Here is an 11160-nt window from a genome sequence, read left to right as displayed (position 1 = left end):
GCTCGGAGCATCCCCCCTTCCCCAGCGCGGGGGGGAGGCGGCGGGGGAGCCGCCACCCCCCGCTTCCTCCGTTTAAGACCCGGGGCTGGCGGGGCGAGCGGAGGAGAGCGGCCGCTCCGCAGCTGCCGGCCCCACTTCCGCGGCGCGCAGCGCGCAGGGCGGGCGCTGGATGCGCCGGCGGGGGCAGGCGGGCGGCAGCCGAGCGGGACCCCGCGCAGCGGCGCGATGAGCGCGGGCAGCGGAGCCGCGGCGGGTACCGCCACCTCCGCCCTCTGCCTGCTCCTCTCGCTCACCGCTGTGGCCGTGTGCCTGCTGCTGGGCGCCAAGACGGCGGAGCTGCAGGGCAGGCTGGCCGCCCTGGAGGAGCGCGGCCCCGGGCCGCTGCTGGACGCGCTGCAGCCCCGTGTGGAGCAGCTCTTCCGAGAGGTGAGTCCCGCCGCGGCCCCGCAGCACACAGGACCGGCCGCAGCGGGGCCGGACACTTGGGAAAGTCGCTGCGGGCAGCCCCCGGGGGTCTCGACGTCTCTTTCCCTTCGGGAAAACTTGCTCCTTTTAGCCAAACTTCGTCCGTCTTCGCTACGGTGCCCGTTACGGGCGAGGCGTGGCAGAGCCCTTAGGATTTAGGAGAGAAAATGGGCCAGGTGGGGAAGGCGAGCGATTTAATGTTTGAGGACATGCGACTTTGCCCCTCATTCTATTAATTAACAAAGGTAACCCGTGTATTTAAATACTATTAACTTCTGATGTAATGGACTATAATTTCCTAGATAGAAATCTACAAACACGATCCCTGTTACCTGGACGGTCTCTCACACAGTATCGTGTGGTCCAGCAGTGCTGAACTGATTTATGGCGGGTAGAGAAGACAAGCAACTAGTTACTTTACTTTGAATCCCAGGGTTTTCTGTAATCATCCAATAAAGATTTCTGTGCTCAAAGATTTCTCCCACTTGGAGAATGATTATCCACACCGATGCCCTTCTCCATAACCAAACCATACCTCCGGGAGTAGTTACACTTGATCCCAGGGTTATATTTTTCCCCAGACTCTGGTGTTTAGGTTTGGGGCTTCCCACGGGCAGGGATTGTGGGGAGGGCTCCCATCACTCATGGGAAATGCTTGAAGATCCCGCAGTTGGTTTGCTGGACTTGTGTAAACAGTAGTTCATAAAGCATGGCTCGGCACGGCTATGGGGCTGCCGCAGGAGGCTTCCCTGCGATCGATCCTGACATCTGGGGATGGTTTTACACTGGGATTTTGTTAACGGCCTGACTGGGGTGCAGAACACGGAGCTGCATTACAGTCATGGAGCCTCAAATGTGCAAAAATGTGTTTGTCAGCAGCGCCTTGGAGCTGTGAGCACCTCTGGGGCTGCGAGGGGGGATGGATGGAGTTCAGCACTGGTGGGACAAGCCCTTATCCTGCCTGTTGCTGTTGGAGGGACGGTGGGAGCATTCACTCGCCTGGAAGCCTGGTTCCATTGCTGTGCCTGGATAAAAGGGGAATGTTAAGAAGTGTTTTTGTGAAACCCCTGAATACCAGACCAGAGGGGAGCCCATGAGGCGTGATCACAGAGCCTAGTTAACATCTTCTCTCCGGGCAGTCGTGGCAGTGGTTCTGTTCCAATTACTCCAATAAATGTGCTTAGCAATGGGAATGGTTTCTGTGGCACTGCCTAAGATCATGTGCAACCTCTTGCTGAGATTTAGTTAAGTGTGGAAAGCTTGTTTTGTACTGGGAATGCTCAGATGGAGATTGTACAGGGGAAAACAGAGCAAAACCGCATAATTGGGTTTCTAATGCAAGAGGGAGCTTGTTGAAACGCTTTGTATGACCAATGTTTTGTCAATACTGAAAGCAAACCTTGAAACGAGTAACAGATTCAAGGAATGAGTGGTAGTGGTTGTACTGTCTATTAATAGTCGTTTTAAATGAACCTCTTCATGTATGGTAAAGTTTCAGAAAGCTCCTGTCTCTTGACCAAATACTTCTCTGTTTCATAAGACCACTCACTCATCGGGTGACGTCTGTCCTTTCTGTGCTTGAGAGTTTCTGGAGAGCAAAGGAGTGTTTCCATCATCATGAACATCAACTGGTGCCTGGGGTCAGCTTTTCTGTTAAGTTCTATGTTGGTCTTCTTTTGAAGTTCACCACAACATTTCAGAAGGGAAACCAAAGCCCCATACGCTCTCTGTGCATGACCCAGCAAACTTTGTTCTCTGTCACTGCCCCAAAAGCGTTACTACATCTACCAGTCTAGGGGTTTGCTGGCGTAATTTATGGCAGGGCTGCATACAAAGAGCAGCAAATACAACACCAACATGCTGGCTCTGTTCCTTTTGGTGTTGTTAAAATGTTTGGCAAGTAAAGGAGGATAGGAAATAATAAAGGGTGAGTGTGTAGTTAAGGCAATGAAAGGCAATTTGGACACTAGGATTTAATTTCTGGCCCTGTGACAGATGCATCAGAGAAATTGATGATTATAATGTGGTGGGACCTTGCCCTTCCTTTGGCTGTTCCTTTCATGGGACATGCTGCAGGGTCCTGCTTTGATGCCCTCTGAAGCATTTCCAATAGCGTGGTCCGAACGTGGCAGCATCTCCACTTGCTCTACATCAAAGCCCCAGTTTGGAGTGTATAGTTTTCATACTGGAGGGAGAATGTTAACGGGAGGATTATAGAAGCATCCAGTTGTTGTAAACAAAGCTGGACTGTTTTGTTCCCAATGGATTTCTTGTCCGCAGTAGGCAGACAGTGTCCAGATTAATCAGTTTCATGACAAGAACAATTCAATGGGAGAACAGAGGACTCGCTCCGGGATTCAGATCTCCTATTCCCAGTGATGCCTGCTGTGCGCAAAGGATGGAAGAGCTCATTTTCATTTCCTCGAGCACCCTCATCATCCAAATTACTTTAAACAGACCAAAATCAAGCATCTCTCTAACGTTCAGACTGCAGGTGCTCAGAAAAGTCTCTGCAGATACTTCCTTGACACTTTTCCTCAAGGAAAGCCTATGTTTCACAGGAGGCAGCTGGACCATTTCGGTATTTATACTCCCCTTAGGGCAACTCGTTTGTCAGGTGCTATGAAGCTGTGTTGATACTTTCAGGACCTCTTAGCATCACATCCGAGCAGCTAGAGAGGAATGTCTAGGATTTCAACAACAGATAAAACCACTGAGTACCCAGAATAAAAGGAAAAGAACCTAATTCACAGGTAGCCTAATTCCAGAATAGTCCACAGTGTTCAAATATCAGAACACAGAGTGGGTTGTCAGCTGGATAAAATTCAAGTCTGAACACCCTGTATTCAATAAGTACTTTGAGTTTTCTCTCTTGGAAACGTGGGGGCTCCAGTTATCAGATTATTGGTTTCTCTCTTGGTAAATAGGTGAGACAGGGCATTCCTGGAGGATTGAGAGAGATTGTGGGTGAAGATGAGATGTTCCCACCCTTGCTGGGCTGCCCCAGCTACCAAGCACCATGCCTGAGCTAATACAACTTACCTGTCATCAGGGCTCATTACCTCAGGCTTGGCAGTGTCCTCAATGCAGGCACGAACATTTTGGTTGGCTTGGAGAGCAGGCAAAGCACACTCACATCTGTCTGCAATATGCCACGTAGACATTGCTTTAGGTTAGTGAATTTATATGTTTTCTGGTTGTCCCATTGATGGGTTTTTCACCTTGGAGATGGAAACACTGGGCTTTGGGTGGACTTTGGGGTGTGCAAGCACCCTGGTCTCACTGGCACTGTCCTTCACCTCCTCATCCCTCTCCTAAAAAAACCTGTAACACTCCACATGGCATGAATTTTAAGTACAAAATCAGCCAAATCAGGCCACATCTGCTGTGCAAATATCAGCCTGGTATGTAAACTCCTGGGTGTTTGGAAGCAGCTTCATTGTTGGTTGCAGTGGGGCTTTCCCTGGGGCCTTTGCCTGACCCTGCCACCAAACATGCTGAGGCGATGCTGACATCTGAACATGGGACTTAGCTGTGCAGGAGGAATCCAGCCCACGGTGCTTGGCTCAAAGGACTTTTGGGCTGTGCAGAGTTTCTGCCTGCCACACATGAGGGCTGTAGACTGACCACTTCCTAAGAAACATTTAGTCTTTCATATGCTGCCATAGCATGGGGCGTTATCCAAAGAGGCTGAATGCAACAGGATGAAACCATTACCTCTCACTGGAAGTGTGCTGGATGTTGGCATGCACGCACAATCCACATTTAGATGTAATATATTCTCTAAATGGCTATTTTCATTCCTTCTCCAAACAGAAACTGGGTGAAGGACTGGCAAAGCTGCGGACGGCAAGAGAGGCTCCGTCAGACTGCATGTGCCCCCCAGGTAGGTGCAAACACACCAGCACAGCCAACACCAGACTGGACCAATGCCACTGAGCTCCTCCTCTCCCATTTTATATAGTACTCCCTATCAAGGAAAATGCATTAAGAAGTGTTTCTTTCCAATCTGAAGCACTCTCTTGAGCTTGAGACTGTTAACATCTTCCATTGCCTTCCTTTGGCCTGTTTACAGATAAAGGAGTTTGAGGTTTGGACAAAAGCGACATTTGGCTATAAGAATAAAAGAGCAAATAGCTTCACTCAGTTGTGAGCCCTGGGTGTTGGGCCAAAACAATTTAGAAGTAGTAACAAAATCACTGGGGCTTAATGCAAGTGTGATAATTAAAAGCTGCAGCCTCTCTGCCTTGCTCCGACTGCTCCGGCGCTGCCTTGCTGCAGGAAAGCTGTCACTGATTGTTTAAATTTCCTCCCAGAGTTTAATGAACTTCTTAAACTGTCAAAACTTCCTGTTCTGCTGTGGAAGTGCATGCTCCTTGGAAACAATAAACAGCTTAGATTAGTTTGTAAAGGAATCTCATTTATAGAAATGCTGTGTTAAGTGCTGTGCTGTCATACCAAACTGCATGAATGGCTTTGGGCTGAGGCACTTCAAGCCCTTTCTTTTCACTGAAGTAGTGAAAGATGGGTGAAAGATGTGCAGTGCTTTGATGGGGGAGAGTGCACAGGCGTGTTACAGAGCCTTGCAAGCAGCAGATAGTTCAGTTCTGGTTTTAAAGGAAAATACTAATCATAAATGCTAAATGTAGATGCATAATAGGCAAATGGGCAGTCTCAGTTTTTCCTGCCATCCTGGATATGGATCCTACCAGAACACACAGCGTTAGTCCATACACACAGGACAAAAAAGATGGACTTTTTCCCCCATAATAACCTTGGAAACATTTCAGTATTGATGCTCTTAAATGTTGCTGCGCTTTTCTAGTGGAAGGCTCCTGTGGGTGTCCTGTATGCCTGTATCCAAACCCCTCAGCTGAGACACAAACCATGCTTGTTTTCAGCACTTCCAACACCAGCGGTCAAATCAGTTTTCTCCCTTCAGATGCACAGACCCGACCAAGTCCTTTGTCGGCCTCATGGGACTCTGCGGCTGCATCTTGCTCTGGTCAGTGCAGCCGGGGCACTACTGGTGTGCTTAAGTGGTCAAGAGGCTTTTCCTTTGCTCTACAGAACGCAATTGGGTTTGAAGAGGCTCCTTTGTGGCCAGGAAAGTCCCAATTCTGTTCCGGGTCACTGGGTTTGGTGGTTGCTGTGTTTGAGAGATGGGGAGAAGAGAGGAGGGGGAAGGTTTTCCCACGTGCTGCTGAAATACTCGTTACAATCATTAGTAACGAATGTCAAAGTAATTGGAAGGAGAAGTGATTTCCCATGGGTAGGAAACGTCGCATCGATGGCTGCTCCTGGCTACGACCACTGGGGAGCTGAGCGCTGTGCTAAGATGAGGGTCTACTCCTGAGCTGTCTTGAAGCTTTTCAGCTATTTTTGAGCAAATCGAAGGAATCTCTACATGTGTTTCTTTTCTTTCCTCTTTCTCTTCAAGAAGGCTGAATTGCCTTCTGGTCTGCAGTTGAAGAGCTTGGTCCAGAAACATCCCAAGAGCTTGTGGTCCTCACTGGCATTTGCTGCAGAAGTATGCCAGGATGCAAACTAAGAACTAAGCTTCAATTTGCCTCCATGCAACAAAAAGCAGAAAGGAAATTTCTCCCGTGGAGGGGATTGGGAGATGGGGAGATCCTGCCACCTCTGCCCATGGGCAGGGGGAGGCAGGAAGCATGCATGGGCAGCTGGAAGCTGGTGGGTATCCTAAACACTTGGGTTGGGGGGCTTTTCTCCTCCAGAAGCTCTGCTAAGCTTAAGAAGAGTTCTTTTCTATCACTGGATTTAAAGCAAGCCCACCAAAGAGCTGTTGATGGTGGTGCTGTCTGCAGCATCACGCCTGTGGTCCCTCCCCCGGTGCCTCTTTGGGAAGAGGGGAACTCACTGCCCTGCACACCCATGGCAGTGGCAGGAGCAAACTGTGTGCTCAGAGCTGGCCCAGTTTTGAACAAGCCCCGTATTTGTCCTTGAAGTGAGTCAATTTGGAGTTTTGTTGGGGTTTGATGGGCTGAGGGTTGTTTTTAGGAGACTTGCCTTGATAAAATTGACCTATGTGTTAAAAGCAGTTTCGGACCAGATGACTAAGGTCCACTTAAATAAGGTTCAAGTTATTTCGATTACAGCAAAGCCTTAAATCAGTGTTTGTACAACACACAAACAAAATAAACTCTTTCCCCAGAAAAACGAAAGCAAAACTGACCCGTTTTGTGCTTTGTGCCCTGCAGTCAGTCACCTGTTTGGCTGTAGGGCTCAACTGCGTTATAAAGTAGCTTGACTTCTAAAATGGGACCCTCAGGGCTTTTTGGGGCAGGCAGGGATGCGGGGGGCCAGGCTGGGGGGTCTAGGGCTGGTGGCACCACAGGGGCTAGTGGCCAGCAGAGGGGGCCTGGCCATTGTGCCAAGGCCGTGGAGACATCCTGATCTCATGAAAAATAATCATCATTGGTAAAAAACCTTAACAAAATTACTCTTCTGGCTCTGACACTGGACATGCTGCAAGAAGGTGTCTCCGCAGTTGTTCTCAGCATCCGTGTGCTGCTTTGAGTTGACTTGTTTTGCTTTATTTATCCAACCAAAGCGATGGGGAGATGATGACAACAAGTTGGTGTCACTTTGATTCCTTTGTGGTTTGGGCATTTCTGTGGCTGAAGAAAGGAGAAGCATCCTTGGCGAGGGGGTTTGGGGCAACTGGACCAGTGTGATTTGGGCTCCGAAATGCCATGATGGGCGTGTTGTTGATGCTGCAATGGGCTGGTTGGTGACCCTGCTCCAGTGATGAATGTGGCCTTTTGGTCCCTCCAGCTGTTTGGGATGGGACCGCAGTGGTTGTGTGCCGCTGGCGCTGGGCAGGCCCCGGACAGGCTGTCCCCATATGTTGGCTCACTGTGAAACAGCAGCTCAATAGTTTTATTATTGTCATTCCCTGCGCCAGGCTTGTAATGTTCTGCAGGGAGGCCCCTTGCCCCCATTGCTTCAGCCTCTTTTCTTTGGTGGGATCCTCACATGGACTTTGCTGCAAGATAAAATGCAGCAGGTGCAGGAACACTTGTTTATGTGGCATTTAGGGCAGCACTTGGAGGTGGCTTGAATGCAGGACTAAACCTCCATGCTTGCAAACACTTTGCTTTTCAGTCGTGTGACCTCTGGCTGCCTTTTTATATCCATAAGTTTTAAGGAGTCTTTTATTTCCCCGCCTTGTATTTTGAAGCTCAGTCTTTCAAAACCTGAGGTGCGAAAGGTTCCTGTTAAATACAGTATTTGCCATGGCAAAAGTCTTTAGGGTCTGTGAGAAGATCCATCAAGAGCTCAAAGTGCTGGATGCCTGAGAGCAAATGTTCTTAAATCCAGTTAAAGAAGGCTTAAAACAAGCCCAGTCCATAGCAAACACCCTGCCCAGCAGCTGCTCCTTGCTGTATCGCAGACCAAAGGTGTGAAAACCTCCAGTTCTTACACTGTATTTCAGTGTGTGCATTGTGTTCCCCTGTGCCTTTTTATTGTGCGGTACCTGCACAGGCTTTGCGCTCCGGAGCCTTAACTCCGAATTTCCTGGCTGCTGGATGACACATATTCCTGTCTTCATCTTGAACTCATGCTGAGACGGCGTCATATGCTTTGAACGTATGTATATATTACAAAACAGTGTGAAAATGTTCAGTGTAATCTGATGTTCCAGTTAAAATGTGACAAATATTTCCCAATAATGGCTTGGCAGCAGGAAGAACGGCGTGGTACTGCAGGACAGCCGATTGCTCCATGGCTCGGCAATTCAAACCATGTGTACTGGGGGAAGGCGAGCATTTCAAACCCTCCCCACCTCTGCAGACTCAGCAACAACAGAGGCTCTCTTGCTGTGCTTATTTTTATTTCTATTTTAAAACAATATTATTATTTTAAGTGTTTATTTATAATTTTTAGCCAAACTTTATGCACAGGGATCAGCTTTCTGCAGTTTGGCTCCGTACTCTTTGTGCTTCCCAGCGACTTGAAGTATCTGCCTAAGTTTTGCTGGTGTAAATGTTGTCTCCAAGTGTCACTCGCTATCTGCCTTCTCCCTGGGTTGTCTCCCCAGGTAATTAGCACAACAGAATTCCCCTAATTGCTGGAGATCAAGGAGGAGAGGGCTCTGCTTGCTTTGTAGTCCTGACAAATGGCAGATGTTTTCCAGCATGCCAAATGGGATGCGCTGAGCTCTGGTAGCACTGGCTCTTTGTTTCGCACCCTTGCGTGATAGCAGCTCTCTATTATTGCTATCTTCTTACGTCTTCAGTACCGGGTCTGTAGTGCTGTCTTTGAGAGCCACGAGTCCTTCAGGATAGTTAAATAGATGTGGAAAAATATCAAATGAAAGCAAGTGTTTCTTGTTGAAATTAGTGATGATCTCTGCTTTTCTGGGTTGCTTTGCATTTATAGACATTAAATGTCTGAAGTATTCCTTACTGTCACCTCAAGAGATGCTTTTCTGCCTACTAAACCCATTAAACCCCAGTATTTTTCTGTAATCTCTAAGATTTAGAATGAGACTATAGCTTCACAACATCTTCAAGTTTTCAAATGTTTCCTAAACCCCCTTACCTCGGTTTCCCACACCCCGCCAGTCACTTTGCTTCAGCAGGGTTTACTTTCTCAGTCTGACTTTGCCCACAGGAGACTCAGATATTAGAATTACAGTATTAGTATAAACAGGGATTTTTTTTGCACTGAAGTTACAAACGCAATCGGAATTCTCTCCTGCACGGAAAAACCTGTGCCAGGATTGTAAGAAATGAGCCAGAAGCCAAGCTCTAAAGCATCTAAATAACAAAGAACAACTGGCTCGGATGGACTTTAGACAAATGGTGCCATTTAAATGCAGGCGCTTACTTTGTGTTCAACGTGGTTTTGAGTCTTACCCCTTCAGAAATCCAATCTGATGGCAGATCCTCGCAGCTATTGGGAAAGTGCTCTTTGAGCGTAGAAATCACTGCTGGCTACCGTCCATCGGCTCCTTCCTGGCGACCAGTCCCTTTTGGATATTTGTGGAAGGCCCTGAGGACATCTGGAGCCGTGTCTGCACGCCACATGTGCAGGAGCTGCCAGCCGTCTTCTCCCGGGAGCTACCTGGGATGGGCATGGATATCCTCCATCTTCTCACACGGAAGGCCCTGGAAAGCTGCCGCCGCAGAGTGGTGGGCCCCCATCTCATCCTTGGGAACCTTGAAGCTCTGCTTAGGGAGTTGTTTCCTGACTTCAGGACTCTCCATTGATGGAAAACTATGGGTTAGGGGGTTGTTTTCTTGAGTGGTGGCAATAGATGGAAATAAATGGAGGAGAGGGAGTCTTGCTTGTTGTGGCATCTCCTCCCAGCCGTATGGCTCATGCATGTGCTGTGCCCTGCAGGGTGCTGTGCACTGCAGGGTGCCACCCAGCAAGGGGGAAGGAGCCCAAAGTCCTTCTTGAAAGCAGAGGAATGATTTTCTCATGGGTTACTGTGCTTCCAGAGAGGGTTAGTGGCAGCAGCCAGGTATGTCATGGCAGTTTCAGGAGGGCTTCTGTTCACGCTGGTTTGCTTTTCTCTATTGCAAAGACACTGTTGGCACTGCTCCTCACCCTGTCAAGGAGCTCATGGTGATGGAGGGAGACAACCAGGTATACAGCAAAGGGGAGGTCTGAGGCTGGAATTTGGGGGGTGCCCTCAAACTGAGCTCCCCAACATGTTGGTGTCCAAAAGAAGGCACGTCCTTTGCTCAGCACCCATCCAGACAGTACCCTACCAGATCAGCTGCTGTGTCAGCTACCAGTGACATTTAACGTCCTACCGACATGACATTAAATGCTGGATGTGGCCAGGACTTTCTGAGGCAGGAAATAGCATGGAACCAGTGTTATTCCCAGAGCTGGCAGCATCTCTGACACGGAGTCAGAGATGTGAGCTAAAAGGCAGTCTGGCCTCAAAACCACTGGCGCAGGAAGATGGGCTGGAGCCATCTCCCAGTGAGCCTGTGGCGGGATTTATCCTGGTGGCATTTGGTGCAGCTCCTGTGTTTGAACATGGAGGCCCAGAGCAGTACACCAGGAAGCAGCCCTTTCCCAGCAGCATTCATCTTTATACCACTTCAGCAAAAATTAATTAAAACTGGTGACATCAATGGGAGAAGGCTTTGAAAATTTATTTTTTCTGAGTCTGTCAAAGCTATTTTGAGGGTAATGAAAACTACAAAAATAAACCTGATGACCATATCCTCTACGAGAGGCTCTGTGTAACTTTATCTTTGCCTCAACATATGAAGTTATTTATCTAGGCACAGATATTCTTTGCTGCCAGCCCCTTCAGTGCTGCCTTTCCAGAGAGAAGGCTCTGGAGCAGGTTGGTTCAATGCTCATGGATGACTCACCTGGGAGTTTCCCATCAGCTTCCAGTTGATTTCCTCCCCTTTCTTGCTCAAATGATGGATTAATGTCACGCACGTGAGCAGTGTCTTGGCTTTGCAGAACTGGTTATTGAAAATAGGCTGCGCTTGGCGTGGTACCTTCTGTGTCTGCATCCCATTGAGCTGGTAGTGCTGTCATCTCCTGTCCATCCTGGGTGTAACAGGATGGGAATGTGCTTCAAACCCGGCATGCTTTAGGTTGATCTTATCATTCATGCAGTGTTGATAGAAGCAGGTTTTAGCACAGAAATGATTTTTGGGCAGTCAGCTACTGCAGATGTGTTCCTGAAGC

General features: G+C 48.5%; 1 protein-coding gene across 1 annotated transcript in view; it reads left to right on the top strand.

The window, feature by feature from the left end:
• Positions 1-225: 225 nt before the first annotated feature.
• The window catches only part of COL23A1 (collagen type XXIII alpha 1 chain), a 172014-nt gene continuing 161079 nt past the window's right edge, over positions 226-11160 (top strand). The window contains exons 1-2 of the mRNA XM_030504860.1: positions 226-426; positions 4282-4351. Coding sequence (XP_030360720.1) covers positions 226-426; positions 4282-4351 — 271 coding nt within the window. The remainder of the gene's footprint in view (positions 427-4281; positions 4352-11160) is intronic.

Source organism: Strigops habroptila, chromosome 12 (genome assembly GCF_004027225.2).
Source record: "Strigops habroptila isolate Jane chromosome 12, bStrHab1.2.pri, whole genome shotgun sequence".
In the NCBI taxonomy this organism is placed as follows: domain Eukaryota; kingdom Metazoa; phylum Chordata; class Aves; order Psittaciformes; family Psittacidae; genus Strigops; species Strigops habroptila.
The sequence above is the reverse complement of the archived record's forward strand: the minus strand, read 5'-3'. Positions and strand labels throughout refer to the sequence as shown.